At 40.0% G+C, this 25,746-nt stretch overlaps 2 protein-coding genes across 4 annotated transcripts; one reads left to right on the top strand and one right to left on the bottom strand.

Moving 5' to 3' along the window:
- The first annotated feature begins 873 nt into the window (after positions 1-873).
- Positions 874-20,828, top strand: srpk1b (SRSF protein kinase 1b). Of its 3 annotated transcripts, none has more exons than XM_079340711.1 (16): positions 874-993; positions 1,677-1,731; positions 12,264-12,391; positions 12,559-12,667; positions 14,099-14,186; positions 14,313-14,400; positions 15,259-15,365; positions 15,479-15,644; positions 16,145-16,170; positions 16,271-16,502; positions 17,494-17,913; positions 18,341-18,429; positions 18,596-18,703; positions 19,110-19,179; positions 19,347-19,439; positions 19,718-20,828. In XM_079340711.1, exons 1-16 carry the CDS (start codon positions 981-983, stop codon positions 19,900-19,902), a joined length of 1,977 nt encoding a protein of 658 aa, XP_079196837.1. In that variant the 5' UTR covers positions 874-980; the 3' UTR covers positions 19,903-20,828. The 3 variants fall into 3 exon arrangements, with proteins under 3 accessions (XP_079196837.1, XP_079196838.1, XP_079196839.1); XM_079340712.1 differs by having other exon boundaries at positions 875-993; positions 18,344-18,429; XM_079340713.1 differs by lacking the exon at positions 874-993 and adding an exon at positions 1,009-1,244.
- A 124-nt stretch (positions 20,829-20,952) lies between these two features.
- On the bottom strand, positions 20,953-25,252 carry lhfpl5a (LHFPL tetraspan subfamily member 5a). Its single transcript, XM_079342380.1, has 3 exons — positions 24,847-25,252; positions 21,810-22,046; positions 20,953-21,318 (listed from the first exon to the last, which is right to left on the bottom strand). Exons 1-3 carry the CDS (start codon positions 25,247-25,249, stop codon positions 21,308-21,310), a joined length of 651 nt encoding a protein of 216 aa, XP_079198506.1. The 5' UTR covers positions 25,250-25,252; the 3' UTR covers positions 20,953-21,307.
- Between the last annotated feature and the right edge of the window lie 494 nt (positions 25,253-25,746).

Here is a 25,746-nt window from a genome sequence, read left to right on the forward strand (position 1 = left end):
AAAGTGAGGGAAGTACCAAAAGCAGAGCTTGAATGCACAGATGATGATCAATATGGGTAAGGAGAACTGCATCAAGAAAATACTTCATGAAATGAGATAAAGCTGTTCACTTACCAGCACACAATTAAATGAACTGCAGCGACTCCCATTCACAGTGATGTCACATACTCTATGCAGATTATATGTAAAACACCTTTTCCATGCCTCCTCCCCTTAAACCCTTTCAATAACGCCAAAGACTGTGACAGAGAGATCATGGGAAAGATTAAACCGAAAACAGCATCCATTTGTAAAAAAGAAAAAAAAGTCACAAAGAAAGCATCAAAGTAGGCTATTCAAAGACACCAGAATAAACAATAAAATCAAAGTAAAAAAGGGGTTATCAAGCAAATGTTTTTTTTTTTTTTTTTTATTAAATTCAGGTTTCCAATGTAAAATGTTACACTTGATGCCAAACTTCCATGCCACTTTTCTCTCTCATAAAACACTGAATCAGATTCTGTGCAGCAAATTATGTGTTGTTGTTTTTTTAATTAAATTGTGGGTCTGATATGCATAACTGAAGTATCAACATTTTTATATTCTTTATATTGGCTGGCATTCCGACTTTTATGTACATATGTTTGATTGAACCATAGAGGCAGTAGTCAATGGAAAGACATTTACAAACTGCAAAGTTTGTGGTGGAAGAGGGAACACTCTGCCGTGGAACTTGACAACAGGTATATCCTGCTATGTAGCTCGTTTTTGGGGTGTGAATGGCACACGCATTGTTTTTCCGCGATGTAACTAAATCTTGACTCATGTATGAGTCAACTGGCTGTATTCGTAGAACTAAAACGTACTCGATGTTGACTGTCGTCTCAATACACCCCGCCCCCTACATCTCCAGTCTGCTGGGTCGTTCACTTTCGCGCACTTTAGAATTACGACATTTCCAACAGTCCCTGAACGCAGCTATCTTCTGCCTGGTTACCAGCATGGAAAGAAAAGGTAACGTTGAAACTGCTCTGCAGTATTTTTCACCTGCTGCTTTAAACACCCACACGATTTTCTAACGTTACTTTCTCTGGAAAATTAATTCTTACATGTATTATAACGACTGTAACGTAACGTCCACGTAACAGTCGAAAAGTAAAGTAGACCATGCGCTCTGCTGTGTGTGTGTGTGCGCATGGATGTATGTGTGTGTTTGTATGTGTGTGCTAGCTCTAGCCATCAAACTAGCATCTGGTCTTGGACAAGTAAGCGCCAAAACATGTATCCTGATTTTAGTGAGCGATAACACACAATGTCCCAAGACGTGTTGACATTTATACCAGTGTTCGGCATAATAGTAGACCAGATATAGATGCGTTGTTTGCAGTGAGAGGGACCACGTTACTGTTAGCAGCTAACTTAAAAAGCGTCTAATATGGAGTTACACACCGCCAAGGCCGGTCAACACCAGTGATTTATAGAAGCAGTGTAAATTCGACATTAATTAATTAATTAACATTAATACATGTTACCTGCTTTACACGAACTGTTGTTATGGATATCCATAAAGTTTAAATCACCACATTGTCTGTCTGAAAAATCCATAGACGGGCTTTACAGTTACAAAAACCATAAAACAGCGAGGCTTGCAGCTCTGTTTTTTTCCCACCTACAGTTATTTTCTTTTTGAATTTTAGTACTCGCAATGCAAGCAAGGAAGAAGAGGACTAGGCCCAGAAAACCTGGTAAAAAGTAAGTAGCATCTTCTGCTTGTTATCATATATCCACCTGTTCCTCTGGTATTGGTTTGAAACCGAACAGAAACAGGAGGTTCCCTCATGAGAACAGCTCAGCTTCACACATCAGTAGGTCATTACTGTTTTGTAAATTTTAAAGTCAAATAAAAGTGCATCCAAAATATTTCCACATCTTAAATAGTGTAACAAAGGGTTGTTATGGCACATCTTTTGATGGAGGCAACGTCACAATAATTTAGAAAATGTGTGACTTTAACTGCCTTTACATTACTATTGAGGACAATATACACAAATCATTTTGACATTTAAGTACTGGTAGTTTTGTTTGGATCACAAGTTTTTTTGATCCTTCTGTCAAATATTTTAATTGTTCTTTATGCTGTAAAAGAAACCATTAAAAAAAAAAAACTCTGAATAGAGAAACCAACTTCAACTGTCCTCAAATCCATCAAATGTTTTTTTGGGTTTTTTTTAAACGGAAGGAAATTGTATAAATGTCTATTTACTATAGGTGTGAAGATACACTTGGCTCATGAAACTAGGGTTTCATGAAACCCGATTTATAGGCTGAAGAATAATTTTGCATTGTTTTCACAACATTATCAATGTGCAAAGATCACATGAACAGTCTTGAATGGAATGTGTATAAATATGCTGCTCTTCAAGAAAATAATAAAGTTTTCAAATCATCCAGTACAAAAAATAAAGGTAAAAAGAGGTTTGACTTGAACTTTTGCTGCCTTTTGGACAATATTGTTTTTTTTGTTTTTTTACCAGTGATTATAAATATTTTTAATAAAAATAAAAACAATTAGGCATTCAATTGAAAACCAAGGTCACTGAAGGAGGTCACAAGATTAAGATGTGAGGCTACATCTTAGCTATGTATTTCCCTTTTAAAATAAATGATACAGCCAAAGTCTTCATTTTTCCCCACCTGATGTATTGAGCTACACAGCAGAGCATTTACTCCACACAGACGGGAAGAAGAAAAGTTGAACTGTCTCTGATAGTTGACATCCAGCGTAACTGCTATTTAAGTCACATTGAAGCCAAACTATCACTGCTACTGTATGCTGTTGATTGTAGGTGACACCTGGATTTATTTTTTGACTAACTTGACGTTTCATTGATTAACTTGCCTCTAACATAATATCTCTCATTCATTATGCAGTATAATGACTTGGGCATGTAGTGCTGGAGATCAAGTTTGACGTATAGTGAAGACGGGGGACAATCAGATCAGTCTCTTCTGATTGTTTGTTTCCATGAAGCAGTTTTATTCTGATCATTTGTGTCTATGTAAACATAGCTACAGTCAGTGGTGTTTAGTTCATCAGCATTCACCACTCTTTCTGAGTTACCTGTTGGACTTGAGATGTAGAAGGACATACTGTATGTTCAGTATTAAATAATTGATTGCTGTAGCTTAGACTCTGTTCAGAAATATTCTGAGAGGCCAAAAACTTATTTGACTAAAATCAGGAGTTAGCAAGTATGGCCTCTAATATTTTCAATATTAATAGTTTTTTTTGGTTGTTTTCTGAGACGAATTGACCCAATTTATTACTTCATTAAATGTCCATACATTGACAAAGTAGAAACATATGAATAAGAATGAAACCCACTGTGGTCTGAAATGACCCCCGTCTTTTGTCTAGATAGATTGAAATGATGACTCGCAAAAAAAGTTTGTTTTTATTCTCAGATAGATAGATAGATAAATAGATGGATAGATGGATACTTTATTGATCCCAAGCGAAATTCAAGTCAAAAACTCAAATTAGATTCTTGATTAGTGCTCGGCATTTAGTTTTAATTTTGATAATGGCATTGTTTTTCCACGATCCTGAAAACAATGATCACTGTGCTGCATGCCGTATTGTGCTTGTTTTGTCATGTGTGGTAAATGGTTTTTGTTATATTTGGGCCACATGAGTACTATTTCCAGCTTGGCCAGCCACTTGGAAAGATGTTGGTGTATTGGAGAAAGAAATTGTGAATCTGTTATTATTTTTCACTTAACCACAGCCCGAGAGAAGCCCTAATTTTATTTAAAGATTTTCTCCTGTTTTGTTTTAGTAGGAGTTAGGTTGAAGTAGTGGGAAGAGTGGGGGCCCGCTATTATGTTATGTCTGGGTTCCACAAGACCAGGGACACAATAAGTACATTGACAGTACCTCAAAAACATGGGCTGCGATCCATTTACCTCAGATCTCAGAGCTGCGAATGACGTCACACCTGAGATGTCCTTGTTCCAGTTGCATGTTGGAAAATGTGGTTATATTTCAGACTCAAAGGTCGTCCCCTCCCAAGCTGTAAACCTAGTGGAAGCACTTCAATTTATGCACAAAAATAACATGACATGTCCACAGATGGAACCTGCCTGATACTTTCAGTGTGATTGATTTAAGTTAGTGCTTTAACGTTACGGTTGATGCATTTAGCAGCCATGTTGGATTTTAACTCTTTAAGTCTACAAGTGTTATATTTATATAGTCATAAGTCCAATAAGTGTTTATTTGCATATATCCTCCTCAAGCTTTGTATGTAATAAGGACCAGCACTTACACAATGGCCTGAGAACATCGCCTTAAAGTAATGTTTTTTTAAACAGGACATTCTGTCCAGCTCCTTGTAGGTGGAAGTTCGTCCTCCTTGCTATAGTAAAGATGGCCCATGAATTCTTAGACACGTGTGGAAATTTCGTAAGATTGGAGAACATTTTATAATCATGTGCAAGGCAAAGAGGAGCAGGTGGTTTTAATGAGTCTCTAAAGTCATTGTGGTTCTGCGTAAACACATAAACCATCTGACAAAACTACAATGATAACTTTCATTAGTTAAAAGGAAAGCATGCACCAAATCTCAGCTTCAAGCCCAGATAGAGATTATAAACCAACAGTATTCTCCAGGGACTTTAAATGCTTGTACTTTAGTTTTCAGTGCAAAATACATTTTCAATGACTACTAAGCAATTGGTGAGCAACCAAGCATAAACAGACACCCCCCCCCCAACTGTAGTTATTTTTCTCTCACTTGCACTCATTACGCTCCTTCCCTCCCACTTGCTCGTGTCAGTCGCTCTGTTGTGACTGCTGTGCTGAGAGGATGCAGCAGCCCCAGTTCAGTCCAGGAGCCAGAGGCGACAAGAGCAGACCTGCTCCGAATGCAAACTTCAGTTCAGTTTACAAGCTGCTGTTACAGAACCGTAGCCGTGTGTCCTCTGGGCCATGTGGCTCCTGGACTGGATCTTCTCCATCAATACAGCTGTGGTGAAGCTAGCCAGCGGTCTGACATACAAGTGAGTAGTGTGCTAAGTCCTGTGTGTGTTAAAGTCTGGAGGAGAGTGATATTAAAGTCAGATTTGAGCTCACTAGTGTCCTACTTGTTGAATCTGTGAAAGCTGGAGGTGTTCAGCAGTGTGCAAGTGTGTCTGCATTTAAACAGAGTAAGGCTGTCGATGCCCTAATCGTCAAGGAGCAGATGCTTTTAAAGCATGTGTTTTGCTTTTTGTGTTTGTAAGTGAGCAAGAACAGAAGTGATGATTTATTGTTACTTTCTCTTTCTTTGATGTCATTTTGTAATGTGCAGTTTTGTGCACACAAAACTGAACAGGACTAGGCAGTATTGCAGCATATTCTCCACTTCTTCGCTCCTTCTTGTGTTTTGCTTTCATCGCTCCCTCCTCTGTCCCAGCCATAGCTGCAGCTTATTACATAACCCATCAAACCTTTTATCCTTTAAAACCCACTACAGCTTTCTGTCTTTCTGCTTCTCTCCCTTGCTCTCTGTCCTCACGGGTTATCTCCAGGTTAGCTACGAGCCTTCCTTCCATGTGATCCCATCTGCAACGCGAATACATTGAAACATTTGTGTGTTGACTGTAAAAGGGGGACAGCTAGCTTCAGGGTATCAGGATGTTTTTTTGGGTTTTTTTGGGTGAATTGTAGATTTGTTTCCACGACCTGAGAATAAAGCGGTAATGGTTTAACTTGTGCTCTGGATCACAAAGCTGTAGTGTCCTCTCTCTTAATCTGCACGGAGGCAGATTTTGCACATGATGTTGGGCTTCTTGCATAAAACGTGGTCTCTGGGGTTGAACTCTTCAGCATTTCATATTGAAAAGAACATGATTTGAGTTTTAGTTTTTTGGGATACCATTTAAAAATGATTAAATTAAAAAAAGACTGAAATAAATGATTGCTTCTTGTCTGACATGTGCATCCTTTGGCAGATTTGGGAAGATGTAGGTTGAAGGTGCTGCTGTAAAACACATTTACACTTTCTGTGCATTGCACCCACAGTTACCTTGTGTTGCTGTTTCATTCTGCTGCCCCAACACTTGGCATTGATTTTATATGGAGGGAGGGGTGGAGGATGTTGACATTTTGGCCACATTCCACCCCAAAGAGCGTTCTCCCCCGCCCCCCCCCTTAGTGCCCTTGTTTATTTTTCTATAGAGATCTGATCGAGCTGGATGGGTGGAAACAAAACAGCCAGCAGAAACTGGGAGACACTGACACACTTTGTCAGCTCAGATGTGTGCACAGGAGAGATGGGGATGTCAGCTGGTTGAGTTTCAGTGTTACAATCACTTTCCCATGGGGAAGTCTGATTCAGTGTGATTGGAAATGTGGCTGCACTTAAAAACTTTGAGGGGTCAACCTATTATCAGCCTGGCAAATTATCGTGGGTCAGTATTTGGCATTTGTTGGACTGTTATCTTCGTTTCATTTTAAAGATCGCAGATCAGTTTAATTTATTAAAATGTTCAGCTGCATTTCACCCTCTGGTCTGTTTTCTCCTCTCTATCTCACCAATTTATCCTGCCCACAACACGATTTGATTGCTTGACGTCTCACGAGTAATAGTCCAATCAACGCTGAAGCCTGGATGCCTCTGACATGCACAGAGACAACCGGAGACTCGGTGGAGTATTCAAGTCTTATATGGGAGTTTGTAATGTTCCATATTCTGAATTAAGCTTTCTCATTTTTGTTCAGATATTATCCGTTTAATGACCTACTAATAATCGGTAACTAATAATAATCAGCCCTTAAAAACCAACATCAGTCAATCCTCACTTTAAACTTCTTCCAAATAATAAATGTTTCCTTTGACTGATGATTTGATATGTCATTGCTGGAGAAGCCTACGTCTAACTGAGCACATTAATAACATTTATTTATAACATAAGTCATTATGCTGGGACAACAGCACACAGAGTTCTCAGACTTGGTGCATTTGCACTGCATTAAGTAGTTGTGCTGGTCATAATAACTGTGCCTCTCTTGCTTGAAAAAGATAATGATTTTGTCTTGAATTTGATCTTACCGTGTATTTTGTTTGCAAGTCTTGTTTAGAGACAATAAGAATCAATGTAAGATTTGAAAAGTACAGAATATTTCCAGGAAAGTGCTGCTTCTATACCGATGACAGAATAGTGTTTTTATTGAGTAGGTGTTAGTGGGGTACTTTGTCTTAGCCAGTACTTCTCACCAAGTAGCTAGTGCTGAATTATTGGTGCATGAGGATTGGTCAATGTGCAACCAGAGACAGCGCACAAATTAAAAAAAAAACAATCTCCAACAGTTTAGTGTTGTCTAAAATTACAGAGCTGCTATTGAGTTCTTATTGTCTTATTCTGTCACTCACAGGGTTCATTATGTAAATGTACAGAACAAATAACATTGCTCATCAAGTCATTTTTCATGCAAAGCCAACTGCAGAGATCAGATCAAAATGCACACAAAGTCCTGACAAGCACTGTTGTTTCAGCAAAAAAAGATGGATGAGTAAAATGTAGTTTGAATGACAGGTTAACAAGACGAGGGTGATGTTGATGGACAGAGGAATGGTGTTGTTTTGGTTAGACGAGGGGGGAGGGGGGGATGTCGTCCCTCACCTGCAATGCAGTGCTGGTCTGTATCATCCAATCATTTCCAAGCTGTAAGTAAAGGGGGTGGGGCCAGAGGCTGACGACAGCCAAGGAGAGTTCTCGGTCAGAGAGAGAGAGAGAGAGAGAGAGAGCCAGTAAGTGAGAGAAAAAGGCAGAGAGAGAGAGAGAGTGCAGCGGCGCCTTGTGCTCCAGGACTCAGTCTGCAGCAGACTTTCTTCATTTATCCTCTTCTCTTCTTCCTTTCATCTCTGCACTTGTCTTCTAGGCTCACTGCTCCTTTCCAGCACCCTTCTCTTTTTCCTCTCTATTGCTTCTGTCTGCCGACGCGTTCCTCCATAATCTCTGCTTTTCAGTTATCAGCACTGATCACTCTCTTACTCCTCGCTACTTTTTACTCTACATCCCCTTCCCCTTTCAGTACTCTGGTTGCTCTTTTTCCATCTCTGATGGACTGAGACATTTTTCAACATCAGCTCTCTCTCCTGTCCTTTCCTCCCTTCGTTACATCCCATGGGCATCCGGGCTTCTTGCAGGTAAGAGCTGGATGTGTTCGCGTGTGAGTGTGGGCAGTTAAAGGGCATCTTTGGATAGGTGAAAGTGTTTCAAGCATTGCCGAAGCCCTTGAATCACCCTGCTTTTGTACGTGCTGTCTGGCCATCGTAGGGCATTGAGCTACCTCTATACTGCAGTAAGGAAAACTTGCATGCACAACCTAGAAAAGCGTGATCATCTGACATATTTTATGTATTTATTCTATCATTTGGTTCAAAATGATTCCTTTTCACATCATGCACATTTGAAAAATCTGTCTTTTTCATGTTGACATTGGTCCTTCAACCTCCCATCATTGTGTTCCCCCAACTCGGATTCTGCCCCCCTACTTACTGAAAATAGGCTTCATTCTGCTATGTTTAGATACCGTCCCCTGTGGGGGATTGAGGGTCCATGTGGCTGTGCTTCTTGCTTGATACTTAATATTTGTAATGAACTTGTTCCTCGCATTAGCCAGGCTAAAATAAATATACAGAATAAACAGAGTGTGGTAAAGAAGAAGAACAGATATATAATAAGAACGTGTATTTCATCTTGTCATTATCTCTTCTCTTCCTTAGGTTGAAGAGTCCTTGACACAATTTTTCACAACTTTATTCTTATGGCTCTTTGAAGAGTAAACCTAATGTGTGTTGTTGTTGCTATTTATATTTCACGCACAAAACAGGAGAGTGAAGAGCGAAGTGTCCATCACTGTGGATAACAACAAAAGATTAAACTAGGTGGTGTTCCAATCCATGTTTACAAAGTGCACATGTGGAGTCACTTATCCTTTGCTACACAGTGTGTAGGCTGACAAAGCTCCTGCGAGTAAAAGCTGGTTTATACTCGTGCATCACATACTTGTGTGTTGGTGTTTTTACACAACGCGCTCGTTGGCGGTCCGATTTCGATGTTTGTTGTATCACAACTTTTCCGTTCTGCTCATTCTTTGCTTGTTTGTCTACTGTAAACCATGGCAACCAAATGTAAGTATTATGTTGGAGCTGATAAATATTGAGCAGTAGTTGATTCTACATGTTTTAAGTGTTCTTCCCTCTGCAGACTTTTGAAAGCGATGTCAATGCTGGAAATGTTGTGAATGCTGCTCCATGCTACACAGCCTTGTGGGCTTTTGGTTGCATATTTTCGACGCACAGTTAGATTTTTGAGGAGGTGCTCTTTTAGGCTACGCACATAGGCTTCTCCAAAAGTACAGGGTTACGTGAACCCACAACGTTTAATGCGGCATAGATTCGATGCAGAAGTAAGTTAGAAGTGACTCCAAGACAAATTTCCCCACAGGGACAATCAAGTGTATCGTATATATCAGGCTTAAATAAGCTACAATCACAGTCAAGGCCAAAGAACGACTGAAGGAAACACTTTCTATCTCTGTACTAAAACGTCAAACTGTAAAATTTGAAACCCTTGTAAAAGATTTTGCCTTCTGTTATAATTACTCATGTTGAAAACATTGTTAAAAAAAAACAATCTTTGAGCCTGCTCCAGCGACACCTTTTCCTTTTTGAACATTTCAAAGAGAAATCACACAGCAGATGGGTGAAAATGAAGATCTATGAACACAGAAGGACCAGTGCTGAAACAAGTCTTTGTCACTTGTTGAGGCAGTTACATTCACAGTCCAATAATAATGTCTGATTTTTGGATTAAAAAAAAGGACGCAGTTGCTATGCTTGAAGCTGCTTTTCTATATACATGCTCTCTCTTGTTTTGATATTAGGTTCGGCCTCAATAACCTAGAGTTTTCTATCATCATTATTATTATTTGCCTTATCCCCCCTCAGGAGTGTAAACAAAGAGTCGAGCATGACACAGCTCTGTAAGCATGATTTGCTAAGATGCCTCTAAAGTGAGCCTTCTGCTCAGACTTAAGCCAATAAACTGATTATTCAGTCATGTTAACCCTTGTGACTTTAAATTTGTTGAAACAAGTCACAGCAGAGAATACTCAATCCAAGAAAGCAGACGAATGCCTTAACTTTGAAATCATTTAAGAAGGATTCACTGGATGATTTACACAGTTTACTTTAAAGGGCCGCTGTATGTTTCAGAGTCAGCTGCTGATGTCATTCCATAACTATGGGAGATCATACGGTGTGCGATTTGCTTTAATTGGTTCCAAATCCTCCTTAGCACCATCCAGGTTTGAGTCAGTCATTTAAGCTGCAGCACAAATATACAAATGTTTGCACTCTGAATGTCTCTCAAAATAGTCAAAGGTTTTGTTTGCAGGCCCTCTGGGTTACTTCCAAAGTGAACTCAGCCCTCTGCAGTAATTCACAAATGCATCTTAAGACTCCTAAGGTTCTCTAAATAAGAAAAACAAGGAATGTGAGATTTTATTTTGGGCTCAGGATTGTTTCCCCATTTATGGTGTATTGACAGCTGATTGCACACCTTGCTGGGGAAGACGGTGACGGTGCTACTTTTCCACATCTTTTCTTCCTCATGAGGTCATATTTGGGCATTTACAGGAAACGGGTAAAAATTCCGTAAATTATCTTCTCTTTTGATTGAAAGAGTTCTATATTAAAGTTAAAACGACCAGCGCGACTCACAAGTGACGGGTCTGTACCGATTAACAACTTTCACTGCAGGCTGAGAGCCCAGCTACCGTACTGTTGCTTGTAAGAGTGCAAACTTCCGAAAAGGAAAACCGACAAAACGGAAAGAGCGACATAGCTGCACAGAAACTGCATGTAGTAAACTCTGCTGAGTTATAAAAATAGTCTCACAGACAGTTTAAACTTTAATTTGTCCTTCAAAACAGGGTGCAACTTTATATTCTGAATTTTACGCTCTTTGAAACGCTGTTACAGCAGTAAACTTTGAATTCACATGCATGACTTATGGTTAGTGCGAGCATGTTTTTGTCTCTGTAGCTGATTGGTTGAGGGTATAAGTGGTTTTAATGCATGCATGTGTAAGTGCAGTCCTTTTTTTCAGCACCATGGACAGCACCAAAAGACTGCACCGTAACAAACCAAAAGCAGTTTACAGGACACAAGTAATTAACGTTATAGACCAAAAAACCAGGAAGAGGTGACGTTCTTTTAAAGTCCTTCTTGGTATGCCGTACTCCCAGCTAACAGTTTGTGCAGATGGATGCTCTCCTGCTCTCCTTGATTGTCGTTTTCTCTTTGATCTCGTTTTAACTGTAAACAAACTTTTTTTTTTTTTTAAACCTACAAACTTATTTAGAAAGCTAAAAACTATGAAGATTAACGCTGAAGGAATAAGATCCCATAACCAAGCAGTTATCGTTCTTTCTGGATATTCTGTTTTCACTGAGGAGTGTCAGTCTGTCTCTTAACTAAACTTCTCTTTTCAGGGTAGTTAGAGCTGACATTTGTGTTTTTCTCAATTACATTGGTATCATTGATTGCAAAACTTCACATACCAGAAATTGGATCTTCTTTGTGCCAATTAAACTAAAGTTTTCCAAAAGCCATTATACATGCATAGTGGTTGCAAAACTTTGGATTTGCTTGTCAAGGGGAAAAAAAAACCTGACTGAGTTGAAAAAAGTCCCTCTGTGCCGCAGCTCTCCTAACCAGGACACTTCCCTTCTCTGATCCACTTTAGTGCTGCAGTGTGTCTGTGTCCTTCACAGGCCGTTGGTGTCTCTCTGTGCTGGCCTTTCTGAGTTTGTTTTTAGCATACACCCGCAGTGCATACTGTCAGTGATTCTGCAAAAAACATTGATTCCTCCTGGAAATAGCTTTTAGTTTTGACATGTTAATAGTAATGTAACAGTGACTGATAGTGATTTCTTTCCGTCAGAGTGTCATTTCTCTGATCTCTCTTATCAATTTGGGAGCATGGTAACGCCCTGCTGCCCTAAAAGCATCAGGTTCTTCTACCACATGCTCCCTCCACTCTTGTGACCGCTTTGTTAACAAAGACAATGCTGTAAATGGAGCCCTGATCTTTTCCCACTGGTATTCTTGATAATATAACAATTAATCCTAATCCACTAGCTCTTGGGTGAAATGTGGTTGATGATTTTTCTCAGTGTTACACACTCTTTTGTGTCTTTTACATGACTCCCCTCTCTCATCCTCACTAAGGTCAGAGCCTCATGGTCATGGAAGTGGCTCTCAGCCAGGCCAGGCAGACTCTCCGCTCCCAGAGCAGGATGAAGAGATTCTGGGCTCTGATGACGACGAGCAGGAGGACCCCAACGACTACTGCAGGGGTAGGGCTCTACCCCACTTTGACTTTCTGCAGAAATGATTTGTTTGTTTGTTTCAAGCCAGTAAAAGTATTGTCAAACACTTTGAACACTTTTTCATTTAATGTCAACAGAAAGTGAGTAAATTATTACTAAGCATTCTCTTTTTTTGTGCATCCTTTTTTGTTCAGGTGGATATCACCATGTGAAGATTGGGGATCTGTTCAATGGGAGATATCATGTGATCCGTAAACTGGGCTGGGGGCATTTCTCCACTGTGTGGCTGGCCTGGGACATCCAGTAAGTCGCCTCCTGAACCTCACTGTGTGATTTTAGACTATGAAGTACCGATTTAAACTGGTGCAAAAGGAAAAAACGGCCAAAATAACAAGTACTAAATAACAACTATTAAATGAAATAAATATGAGAAGCAATTACCAAATATAAAATGGAATTTAATAACACTGACGCATCAACAGACACTTCAGCGCTAACAAATGAGCGCGGCGTGCCCCTTTTAACTTTTAGTACACAGTTGAGCCGTGATCCGTACGACAGTCGGGAACACGTGATCTGGTCAGTCGGCTTTTCTCCGTTCACTCTCACCACGCTGAATGCACGCACAGCAGGAGCAGACAGAGATACATGTCTAATAATGAACAGACTGATTTGTCTAATGTTGACAAAGATAAATCAAGAGAGAACTTGTTTAGTGGAATAATTTATTATTCTCTGGATTTTAGTTTTTAGTCTGTAATGTTAATGCAGGTGGGCTCTGGGAACTACCTATTTAATACATAAAGACAAGCAAATATATATTTTAAATGTTCCAATTTCCTGATCTGATAAAATTACTGAATCTATGACTTCAATCTGTGATTGATTCAATAGAACATAATACTTTCTCATTTAAATGTACAGTAACAGATGTGTAGGTGACACAAAAACACTATTTGTTATTTCAGCCATTAAAACATGTTTGGCCAGTCAATGTTTCATCTACCTGCCACCTTGACCAATAAATCAAAAAGTTAATTTGGGACCCTGTCAGTAATATGGTGAGTGTCAGCAGCTGTAGAGCAGAGGTGGTTGGTTGTAACAAGCAGGCGTTACCATGGTAGCTGCAAAGACGACAAGCAGGTTTGTAGGGACGACCTGAGACAAGTTAAACCTTAATGAAGCAAAAATATGATTTATTCGATTACTAGATTAATCGATCGGGATATTCAATAAAATACTCGATTTACTACAATATTCGATAGCTGCAGCTCTAAAGTCCAGTGAGCGTTAATGTAACGCATAAAGAAACAGTTTCAGCCTTCACATTACTGTGATGTTTTGTGACTGTGGGGCTGATGAGTCTGTGTTATGTATATCTTTAATTCACAGAGATATGTCTATGCATTTCGACTGTGCTGAGTCTTTGTCAGGACATCATTGAAAGAGTAACAGGTGCTTCAATAGGGTGTCATGTGACAGATGTAGTCACATGAAGTATTTGCATCAGTTTGGACTGCCTTTTTACACCTTCAACTTTGCTTTTCATCATAACAGTTCCTTTCTTTGTATTAGCTATTAAACTTTTGTCCTTTATCCTTGAGGAACACCTGGTTCCTCCACTGACCCAGTGCAGTGCTCACTGCTACCCCCCTTTTTTCCATAAAATAAGACTATTTTTAAAGACGTGTGAATTAGTGTCTGATGAGCCCAATCACAATGTTTCTGTTTCAGGGAAAAGCGCTTTGTGGCCATGAAAGTTGTGAAAAGTGCTGAGCACTACACCGAGACGGCTCTGGATGAGATCAAGCTGCTCAAATCGGTAAGGTGCATCTCTTCAAGACATGCGTTTTCATTTTGGCTTATTCTACAGATAATCCAGCAGTCGCTACTTTCATAACCTTGCTTTTGTGTGTTTTTTTTGGTTGTGTGCATGTTTGTGTTCTAGGTGAGAAACACAGATCCCAGTGACCCCAACCGAGAGAGAGTAGTGCAACTTCTAGACGACTTCAAAATTTCTGGCATGAACGGCACTCGTATCCTTTGATGAGGAAAAAATGGCATGTTTTTTCCTTTTCTTTTTGTTTTTTCCTTTTCCTTTGAACCGCATTTTTAACAATATACATCTCTGATTGCTCTTAAAAAGATGCATCCTGTCCAACTGTGCCAAGTGAAAGTTAAAATAGATGGTTTTCTGGTGCTGTTTTTCTATGAAGGAAGCAAACGGTTAACAACTGGGCCCCCGCTGTTTCCGTCTCGTTGTGATGGATTTGACGCACTGATTATACTTATTCCAGGCCCAATAGTTGCTTTTTGTGTCTACTCTCTGCGGGTTAGACAGTCAGTAAGATCATCCTTGTTATTTTGCTCTAAGGCTGCATTGTTCTGCTTAATTTATCAGCCTCCAATCTACCAGAGTTATTGCGTCTAGATGTAAACAGCAGTGACATGATACAGTCTGTTAGCAGTCTAAAGTCTCCAGCAATTCTATTACACCCCCACATTCACACTCGTTGCTGCTTTAAGTGGTTCACAGATGTTTATCCTACGTTTGCTTAGCTGTTGGCAGGTCTGAAAGTGTCACAGTCCTTGATGCACGAACATTTTCTCTCTCTCTCTGCCTCACAACCACCCACTCTTCTGCTGCGTGTTCAGGCAACAGAAGAGCCCAGAGGCCCAGATACCCTCAGGTTAACTAACTTACATTTATAGAAGGACTTTTCAGTCGGAGCAAATCAGTCGCTTTTCCAGGGCCATTGAAGTTCTATTTCCAACATACAAGTTTAAGTTTCAAAGCAGCTGTCCCTCAGAAATGAAGGGAAACGTGTAGTAGTGTGTAGATTTTGTGTATATTGGTACTGTATATGTTGGTCCTTGACCCCGTCTGTCCTCAGATGTGTGCATGGTATTTGAGGTGCTTGGGTATCACCTCCTAAAGTGGATCATCAAGTCGAATTATCAAGGCCTTCCTCAACCTTGTGTTAAAAGCATCATTCAACAGGTACTGCACGCCAAAACAGACAAATTGTCTTTACATGATCAGTTCATGTTCTGATTATTTGACGTATGCAGGAGTACGATCGCAAAACACCTTTGAATGACTCTTCTCTGCAGGTCCTGCAGGGTTTAGACTACCTCCACACCAAGTGTAAGATCATCCACACAGACATCAAACCAGAGAACATTCTGCTGACTGTCAACGAGCCTTACATCAAGAAAATGGCTGCTGAAGCGACACAATGGCAAAAGTCCGGCGCTGCGCCTCCCTCGGGCTCTGCAGGTCATAACCTTTGCTTTCATCAGCACTCCACTGAGCAGATTTTGTAGTTTGGTCGGCAAGTTGCTGATGACAAATTGTTGAGAAGGTCCTTAGCCTCAGTGTTAGACTGAAATGTTACTCTGTGGTCTTCAAATCAAATCCCTCAATCACTGCAGTCATTAGCAGCAGCTGATGTGACTAAATGACCCTCTGGTTCTGTGATTGAATCCTCTGTGTATTTGATGTGAATATTCTAAAATGTGAGGGTTTGGACTATTAAGCTTAGAGGGTTTCTAATAAAGGAGGAGTGATTAGCTGTGTGTCGGTATGAGTCACCGCTGGATTGGTTAGGGAAATAACCAGCTTGATCAGAGGAGTGTGCGGGTGTTGTAGCAGAGACGCTCTATTAATGCAGCTCGTAGTGAATCAACCCAGCCATCCGAACAGAATACTAATTATAGAAAGGCAAAGTGTACTCATATCATCAGCTAATGTCACACTGTTTTTCCTGTTTCCAACAGTGAGCACAGCCCCAGCACCCAAACCAGTAAGTTCTGTTTTAAGGACACTGTACAAAACAAATTTAGAGGCATGTTGGGTTATACACACAGGATTCTTATTCTCCTCTTTTTCCTATTATTTTTAAGATGGCAAAAATGTCAAAGAACAAAAAGAAGAAGATGAAGAAGAAGCAAAGGAAGCAGGCAGAGCTGCTGGAGAAGAGGATACAGGAGATGGAGGGAGGAGCAGTACCTGAAGTCGGAGAGGAAGAGGAGGAGGAGGAGGAGACAGCAACAGAGACCACAGAAGAGACCCCCTCCTCAGCCACACTCTCCATGTTGGCTACCATGCAGGACATTTCTAGCCATACTGTTACTGGTAAATAAGCCACTAGATCTCATGTTGACTGGAGCACAATCAATAACTGCTTAAGACAAAATTCCCCAAAATATAGTTTGTGAAACTTCTGAAATGAATGCTAATTAATAACAGGTCATATTAGAATAACACTTATGTTGGCTGATGTGGACTTATCAGAGATAATATTTAATTATGTAATATTCTAAGATTAAAAAAAACAACAAAAAATGTTGAAAATAACACTGTGGGCGACATAGAACCGTTGTCATAATACAGTTTGTCCAGCAGAGGGCAACAACTCTTTAAATAACAATACTCTGAGCCCTCTGGGGTTAAAGAATGCCATTGCTTTGGCAGATTTCCTTCAATTTCATAATTGTAATGATATTAATGGTCAGTTGACAGACAGAAGTTGATATAAAGTTACATATAAACTATAGCTTCTGCCGTCTGTTTTACTCAAAATAACCTACAGCCTTAAAGGCAAAATTGTTATAGTTACTCCACTAAATTTAAAAGGCATCTAGTTTTAGACTTCTTGATATCTTAATGCAAAATAGCCCTGTAGTCAAATATTATATATATATATATATATATATATATATATATATATATATTATTATTATTATTTTTTATTTTTTTCCAGACCCTCCTAGCTGCATTTCTTATATAAATTGTCACTGTTTTCCCTTCCTTAGCGTTTCCTATATCACTGCCAGGTGACACTTTAATCATTTGTGTTGGTATACAATATATCTGACTGTTGGCCTCTTATACATTAATAGAAGCCACAGGTAAGGTTAGTTCTGTTCTTGTATAAGATTATTGTATAATTTGACTAAATGTTCTTAAGCATTTTGAGCACTCCTCCAGTTCATATTGGAGTAAAAGCAATGTATTTGTTTTACCTTGGTAAAGTTCCATATCAGTCTGGGCTCAATTAACAGGATATACTTTACACGGACATGAATAAAGCAGGGTTGAATAACTGACCATCTCTGTTTTTCAGACTCTCCCCCTGATGAGCAGCCCCTGCAGATAACCGAGCTGAAAGAAAACAGCAAGGTTGTGGGTGAGGAGAACAAGATGGAGGTGAACTGCAACGGCTGTGCCTCCACACCGGAGAGCGAGACCAGTCCAGAGAAACAAGGGACCAAGAAGTCGACGGAGGAGCAGGAGGACCAACAGAATGCCAACCAACCTGACAGTAACACAGATTCACAGGACACGTTAAATAACAAAGAGGAACATCAGACTTGTAACGGTTCACCAGAGGATCAAGACGCAGACTCGCAGCAGCTCCCAGCCACTCTCTGTCCTGAATCTGTCAGTGTAGAGCTTAAGGAGACAGACAAGGAGGAGAAGAAGGAGGAGGAGATGGACACTCAAGGGGAGACCAAAAGAGAGGAAGAAGAAGACAGCCAGTGTGGTAAGTTAAATGCAAGCAGTATTCATTTTATGTAACCCTTGATGTCGGTCCTTTTAATGACACCACAGGAAGCTTGTTTTGAGTGCTTGAAATCATTGAAGTATCAAAAACCTTGGACAGTATAATGTCTGATTAGACAGCTGATACACAACAATGTTTACTGTTTTCAGAAACAGCTGGACCAGTTGTATCAGAACAGAAAAGGCTCATTCATGAATAACAATTACTCCTAACTTTTAAATGTTAAGGGGGACATCATATGCATCACTTTTATCCCTCATCTCACTTCATCATTCACCTAACTCAAACTGGAAAGTTGAGAATGCCTTAGATTTTCCTTCTCTCCGGTATCTGAAGTTTTCTGTCCTCGTTGCTGCCGCTCTTCTATCTCACCCTTTTCTGCCTCTCCTCTCTTCAACATGGTCAGCAGGCAGTTTGTTAGTAAACCCCTTGGAGCCTCTCAATGCTGACAAGCTTCAGGTTAAGATCGCTGACCTCGGAAACGCCTGCTGGGTGGTGAGTGCAAAAATACGTTATCACTTTTCTGAATGTCAATGAAGGGATCGTCTTGGGATTCAAAGCCCCGCCGGTCGTTAAATCAGTCAGCAGTACTTTATATACAACCCCCCCCCCCCTTTCAGTTGTTACTGTGTGACACAGCACTTCTCGTTTTGTCTTGCAGCACAAACATTTCACAGACGACATCCAGACACGACAGTATCGTTCTTTGGAAGTGCTGACGGGAGCTGGCTACAGCACACCAGCGGACATCTGGAGCACAGCCTGCATGGTAAGAAACGCAGACACAGACACATGGAGTCCTTGTACAACTATGAAGACGAGGTTTCTAGTATTTAAGCTTAATTTGGATTGTTGAAATGTAAGTGCAGGAGGTAGAAATATTATTCATGTCAGAATGAACATAGGTCATAAAGACATGAGACACAACGTGTGTGTGTGTGTGTGTGTGTGTGTGTGTGTGTGTGTGTGTGTGTGTGTGTGTGTGTGTGTGTGTGTGTGTGTGTGTGTGTGTGTGTGTGTGTGTGTGTGTGTGTGTGTGTGTGTGTGTGTGTGTGTGTGTGTGTGTGTGTGTGTGTGTGTGTGTGTGTGTGTGTGTGTGGCATGACAGACAAATTCTTAATGATACATATTGATTGTTGAGCTGTTCAATAATAGTGAACATGTTTTTACAACAGGCCTTCGAGCTTGCCACTGGAGATTATCTGTTTGAGCCCCACTCTGGAGAAGACTACTCCAGAGATGAAGGTCAGTTTCCTCTAGGTCATCTTTCTCCAAACAGCACACAGTAGGTTTGAACTGGGGTTTTAATCCAATAGAGTGGACATAATGACATTCACTTCCTCTGCCTGCGTAAATGTCTCACTTTCTTTATGGACTGCCTGTTTTGTTTTGTTTTTTCTCCACCACTTTAGATCACATCGCGCTGATAATAGAACTGCTTGGTAAAGTTCCTCGGAAGCTGACTTTGGCAGGCAAATACTCTAAGGAGTTTTTCACCAAGAAAGGTAAACAGCCTTATGTACCGTAAATCTAGTCCACCCTTAGAAAACGAAGGTGTAAAAGTGAATATTTCAGACAGCACATGGAGGCTCAAGGGAACCGCAATCTGCTCTGTCGGAGGACAGAACTTTCCACATACATTTAATGCATTTATTTCAAATCATTGTCAGCAATACTGCATACTGTATGTATTCTAACCTAAAAGCATAGTTTGTTTGATTCCCACAGTTTTATTTTAAAACTAACAGTCAGTGTTGTAATTTAAATGTTTTATTTCTTCAAGGTGACCTGCGTCACATCACCAAGCTGAAGCCATGGGGATTATTTGAAGTGTTGGTGGAAAAGTATGAGTGGTCCAAAGACGAGGCACACAACTTCAGCAGCTTCCTGCTGCCAATGCTGGACCTGGTGCCTGAAAGGAGGGCGACCGCGGCCCAGTGCCTCACCCACCCATGGCTCACGTCCTAGAGGCCACCCGTGCACACTGTCACCTTCACATTGTGAAAGGAACGATCCTGTGCTTAAAAACATCCCGTTAGCAAACACATTCATGTCTGCAAGAACCTGTGACTGCATTGTGCCTGCTTCCTCCTGTTAATGCCCTGAGAGGCCGCCACACACTTTAATGAACACAATAAAAAGAGAGGCTGCTGCCGAGTCTTGGTCCTGTTCTGGATAACACTGGTAATAGAAGAAACTCTTGGGCTTCCCCCTTTATTTATGACTTATCCACCTCACTCTATGGTTTTTCTTTATCCAGCTCTTTCTCAGAAGCACATTCATTCTTTTTTGCTACACATTAAAGGAATTGCACTTTTCTACAAATGCAGAAGAAGGTAGGATGTATAAGAGCTACAAACCCAATCCAAACTATTCATTATTTAGGTCATATATGAGCCAAATACTGTATGTCTCTGTTCTACCACCTATGATAGCTGTACAAGCCTTTTTTAGTTGTCAAGTGCTTTTGAAGTGCTCACAGTTAACTGTACATTGCTAACAGGCATGGTAAGAGCCCTGAAATGATCTTAGCACTGTCAACATGGCTTAACCTGAAAATCTTTTGTACATTTATATACAGAAAAAAACAAAACAAGAAATTATAATTGTAACTGAATCTTCAGAGAGAAACCCAAATCAAACTGTTTTGCATAAAGTCATATTTTTTAGCCTCACATTTTTCTTTAAAACTCAATTTCAAGTTCTTTCACAGCACATTGTGGCTTTGTATCTAAGAAAATGGGTACTAAAACAGAATCTGTAGTAATGCTTTAAAATCCCTTTGAACCATTTTGCCTGTTTTTTCTACAAAGTCTTCTCTCCCTTCTGTTCATGTCTCCCTTTTTAATTTGTCTCTTTTTTTAGGCAATAATAAAACAATTTCCAAAATCCAATTGGACAGTATTTGCCTCATTAATCGTCTCTGTAGTGTTTGAATTATTCACAACATATTAATCTGTACATATTGAAACTCAACAAAAGTTGACTTTTCATGAGATCTGAACACTGACGTGATCTATAAATCTGTTTATTTTGAGAAGTGTTGACTTCCTAACTACAGCTCAATCTTTGTTGGAATGTCAAATGATGAACACCCGATTAAAAATATATATTCACATGAATGCTGTCAGCACAGTGCAAAAGATATTTCAAGTTTGTTTGTAACAAATGCCAGTTAAAGTAAGCGTTGGTTAGATGTATCTGTCCACAGTACAAAAAAATCCAAATCAGAAGTGGCTTCTTATACGGAAAACATTTTGTAATGGAGATTATAAAATTAAAATCTAGAATTATCAAAGCCTTAAAAAAAACCTTTCAATCCCTGAAGCCACCTTCAAGTCACGTCTGTCGTTGCTCTTGTTGTCCAGAGGTGCTAGGCATTATCTGGAGAGGGAGGACAGAGAGAAAAGACTCATGTTATGTTTGAGGGAACTCTCTGTCAGTGTATGCTGCAGCATTTTCACAAAAAATCTCATAGTAGGCCGTTTAAATCCACCATACTTCATCTTAACAAAAGGGTCACAACAATCATGCCAGCATGTCCCTGGTTAGCAGGTATTACAAGTTTAGTATGCCAAAAGTTTGACCTTTGGCAACAATGGTCGGCTTCACCATATTTTACGGCAATCCAGATGATAAAAAAAACATGATGGCCCCAGAGGAAAAATGAAATCATATTTGTAGTAAGTTAAAGAGGTAATCTTGTAACCTATTTTTCAACCTTGGCTCTATGTTTAGACGTGTAGACACCAAAAAAAAACTTTTTGAATCCCGGTTGAAACTATTTCACCTTTACTTCTGCTCTACAGCTAAACATCCTGATGCAGCCTTTGTCTTTCCTTCCCATCTTCTCTTCCCTCCATTCACTCTCCTACCTTTCCCCTCAACCTGGAAGTCCTCGGGCAGCAGCTTGTCCTGTCGGCTGCCCAAGCTGAAGGCCAGGAATGAGAGGATGAGCGAGTCCATGATGCTGATGATGGCCAGGATGTAGGCCCAGCGCACCGTGCAGTTGCCCAGCGTGTATTTGTCAGTCCGTTGGCCACACATGCGCTTCACCTCGTCGGAGTCCCAGCCGTCAGGATAGATCATACAGCCAATCACCATGCAGGTGCCTGAGAGGGAGAGATGCGCCACATATGGCATGGTGTCAACTATCAGTCATTCAAATATGCTAACTTCTAAGATTTGGGTTTAGGTAACCTGTGGGAATTAACAGGAATGTGTTCGGTTTTATTCTATTTTCACTTAAAGGTCACATATTACACTCCTTTTCTACAAGGTTGAATAAGTCTCAGAGGTCTCCAAAACATGTCTGAAGTTTTTTTTTTGCCAAAGCCCTGCTCAGAGCAGGTTGTTTCTGTGTCTGGAGTTTTAAATGCAAGTAAGCCGTATTTGACCAAGCCCAAGGGCTTTCACACACCATACCCAATTTTATATTGTGAGAAGGCTGACTAAGGGAAGAACTAAACACTTTGCTTTGGGAGAGTCACCCAACAGGGGGAAAGGGTTTCTGCCCTTTGTGATGTCATGAACAAAAAATCTCCAAATGGCCAGTATAAGCACACATTCTATAAAAAGTAGAGCAGGCAAAAGATGGGGAGGATGGACTTTCTGTTTATCTGACGGTTTGTCGACGGGCTCATAATAGTGTTCCAAAAACATAGTAAAATGTAAATTGCACCACAAGAGCAGACAGATGCTTTTGTTAAAGATCCCACATTTTGCAATGTAACAAACCAACTCTTCCAAATCCCCTGCTGAAATAACCGACAACATTAAGAAGTCACCACAGAGAAACACATTTAGGTACACACACACACACACACACACACACACACACACACACACACACACACACACACACACACACACACACACACACACACGCACACATAGCAGAGTGCATGGTCTACTTTACTTGCAAACTTGCTTTGCCAAGCAGTTTCAGAGCAATTTGATTCCAGATAGATGAGCTTGTTCATCTATTATTGACTCTGTTAATAGACAGGCACAGCATTAAGAGCTCTGTTTACTATCACACAATAGGTGACCATTATAGTAATTAACACATGCACATGCCTCACTTTCACTATTCATGTCTCACATAACCTTTCACTTTCACAACGTTTTTACTCTAATTCAATTTCAATATTGATAATCTTAAATGCCACAACACATTAGGAAATTACAAATAACCACCAAACAATTACTCAGTCATTAATATGGGTTGAGTTTCTTTCTGAGACTTTAAAAAATAAGAATTTAACTCCCTGAGCCCCATAACTGAAAAACATATTCAATGACAAAGCTAAGTTGTCACATCAATTTAGTGGAGTAAAAGTTCACATGTTCCTCTCAAATGAAGTGCTGTTGGTATAATGTACCACATCATGAACATATTGAAGTAAAATAATGAATCCACTGGTACTGTTAAATACTAATAGGACACAAAAGTAACCCTTATGACCCTACACCAGAAAAATATTCATTAAAGAACGTGTCAAAAAAAGTATTATCTTTCAAAATTCTGTCCAACACTTATTTTCTTGTACAGAGACAATAAATATACGCACACATTCTGAAGTGAAACCTGATTCTGTTTTTTAAAAACAAAGGAGCTTCTGAACAGAAGCACCAGCAATGAAAGGACAAGCCTCAGATAAGACAAATAATGAGATTAACCCGAAGGTGCCCTGTTACACATTCTCCTCTCCTTTTCCATACTCTGCACACCTGCCATTCAGTGTGACTGTGTGTGTGTGTGTGTGTGTGTGTGTGTGTGTGTGTGTGTAAGTTCTGATGGATGACAGACTTTCTGTCTGAACTGCACACATACACCACATGTAAGAATGAGTTACATGAATTGTAGCCATACATTTGGATATTACAGAACTTCAACTCAAAAGGTGTACTTTGACTGAATGTTTTGCATGTCTTGGATTGTAGAACTGTCATGTATAGCAACTCTAAAAGCAGCTATTTCAATAATAAACAGAAAATCAAAAAACAACATAGGTGACTTTCTGCCTGCATACAGACAGACAGAAGGTCGCTTGAACATCACTTATCAGGGAGTGCGTCTGACACTTCTACAATCCAATAATAAAACTTTCTTTAACTTTCAGGCACAAGACAAGTTTTGTGATAAAAGCTGACAAAAACTCACCAAATCCCAATACTAAAATTAGTTTGAGCTAACTTATTCAGGCATCAGACATTTTGGCAACAATAAAGTGTGAGTAAGTTTTAAAAATGCCCCCCACTAGAGTGCTTACAGATGGATGAGCAGACATTAAGAAAGACAGACGTACTTACACAGACACATTCAACCATCATTTATACAAATCAATTTGATAATAATTCAGTGTTTATGTGCATATGGGGTTAGCTTATATTTTTGTAGCTTTTTCACAATTGAGCTTTTTGTCTTTTACTTTTCTGAATGGCTGTTTCAAATGTACTTTAAGAGGCCATTCTATGTGATGACACATACACATAATCTAAAACTGTAATCATTACTGGATTAGGATAACTCTACTGAAAGTAAACTAATCACCAATTATTCCTAAAATTTAGTAAACTTTTTAATTCTCTTTTCTATAACAAACTTTACACAGACTTTTCGCTGCTGCCAGCTTCAGAGATGTGGGGATATCTACCTACTGCTTTTCTTTGCCATGTTTTAAATAGGCCTTCCTTCAGGTTCGCAAATAGGATATGCTTTAAACGTTTTTTCTTAGACTAAGGATTATTCTAGGCTCTCTATTAAGAACTAGCCTATACTTTACAGATAATAAATACATTTATTTAGAAATTGTTTTAACAGCCCTCAGATCATGTAGGCTAGCCCATACAGTTTGACTTCCATAGGCTCCAGCTTTCACAGCGCTGAACTTTCAGCACCAGGCTTACTGGAGGCCAGCTGCATCCAGGCGCAGATCTTGTAAACGCTGCCAGCGTTGAAGAAGAAGAAGAGGCTGAAGCAGACAATGCTGCCTACCACCAGCAGCATGGAGATCCCCACAAAAAACATTGCCGTTTTAAAAGCTCCAGACGGGATTGAGCCGAAATCCAGTGCGCTCCCTTTGCACGTGAGCTCCGAGGTGAGCGCGTTCCCGATGCAGTAGTGGAAAAGGCCGAAGTAACCGGCTTGCGGGGTGTTCACACTGTCACCAATCCAGTACGGCTGGATGAAAACCACCACGGTGATGACCGCAAAGGTGACGGTGAAGACCTGCCATAGCACGCCCATCGCACGGCTGTTACGCACGTAGTTGGTGTGGTAGATTTTGGCGGCCTCCTGAGCCGGCAGCATGTCGGGAGTGGATTTGAAGTTGTCTAATTATGAGATGAACGCCTTCTTTGTTTTTCTGTGTTGAAGAGCTGATAGGCCAAAACGTGACTTGAAGACTTGAAGTTTCTTGTTAAAAAAAGAAAGACAAGTGACGGCATTTTTAACAGCCCTAAATCGCTCACACTGCTAAATTAAACATGAAAAGACGTTTCAAACACCCCCTCCACAGTCTTTAGTCTCTATACATTAATTTACAGGCTACTGTGGCTGGATGTTTCTTCCCCTCTGATCAGCAGGTATTGTTTCCTTTCTAGGGCAGACTGCAGTCTCCAATCATTAATGTTTAATGGCCAACAGATCCAAAACACAGCTGGCCAGGCCTCCTTTCACTTTTAAAGTCAGTATTTCAACCTGTTACTTTAGAGCCTATGACTTATTTCACATTTGTTTCTTTCTGTCTTTGTGGTAAAGAGCAAGTAGTCTTTATATGCAAAAAGATTGTTGTGTTAGACCACATT

The sequence above is a fragment of the Symphodus melops genome, assembly GCF_947650265.1.
Source record: "Symphodus melops genome assembly, chromosome: 4".
Lineage (NCBI taxonomy): Eukaryota > Metazoa > Chordata > Actinopteri > Labriformes > Labridae > Symphodus > Symphodus melops.

Excerpts from the sequence above, each read along its gene's own strand:
- srpk1b (XM_079340713.1), top strand. The coding sequence starts at position 1,175 with ATGGATGTATGTGTGTGTTTGTATGTGTGTGCTAGCTCTAGCCATCAA. Across the intron at positions 1,245-1,676 it reads TAGCATCTGGTCTTGGACAA|TACTCGCAATGCAAGCAAGG; the intron begins GTAAGCGCCAAA and ends TTTGAATTTTAG. Across the intron at positions 12,392-12,558 it reads CCCCAACGACTACTGCAGGG|GTGGATATCACCATGTGAAG; the intron begins GTAGGGCTCTAC and ends TTTTTTGTTCAG.
- lhfpl5a (XM_079342380.1), bottom strand. The coding sequence starts at position 25,249 with ATGCTGCCGGCTCAGGAGGCCGCCAAAATCTACCACACCAACTACGTG. Across the intron at positions 22,047-24,846 it reads CTGGATGCAGCTGGCCTCCA|GCACCTGCATGGTGATTGGC; the intron begins GTAAGCCTGGTG and ends TCTCCCTCTCAG.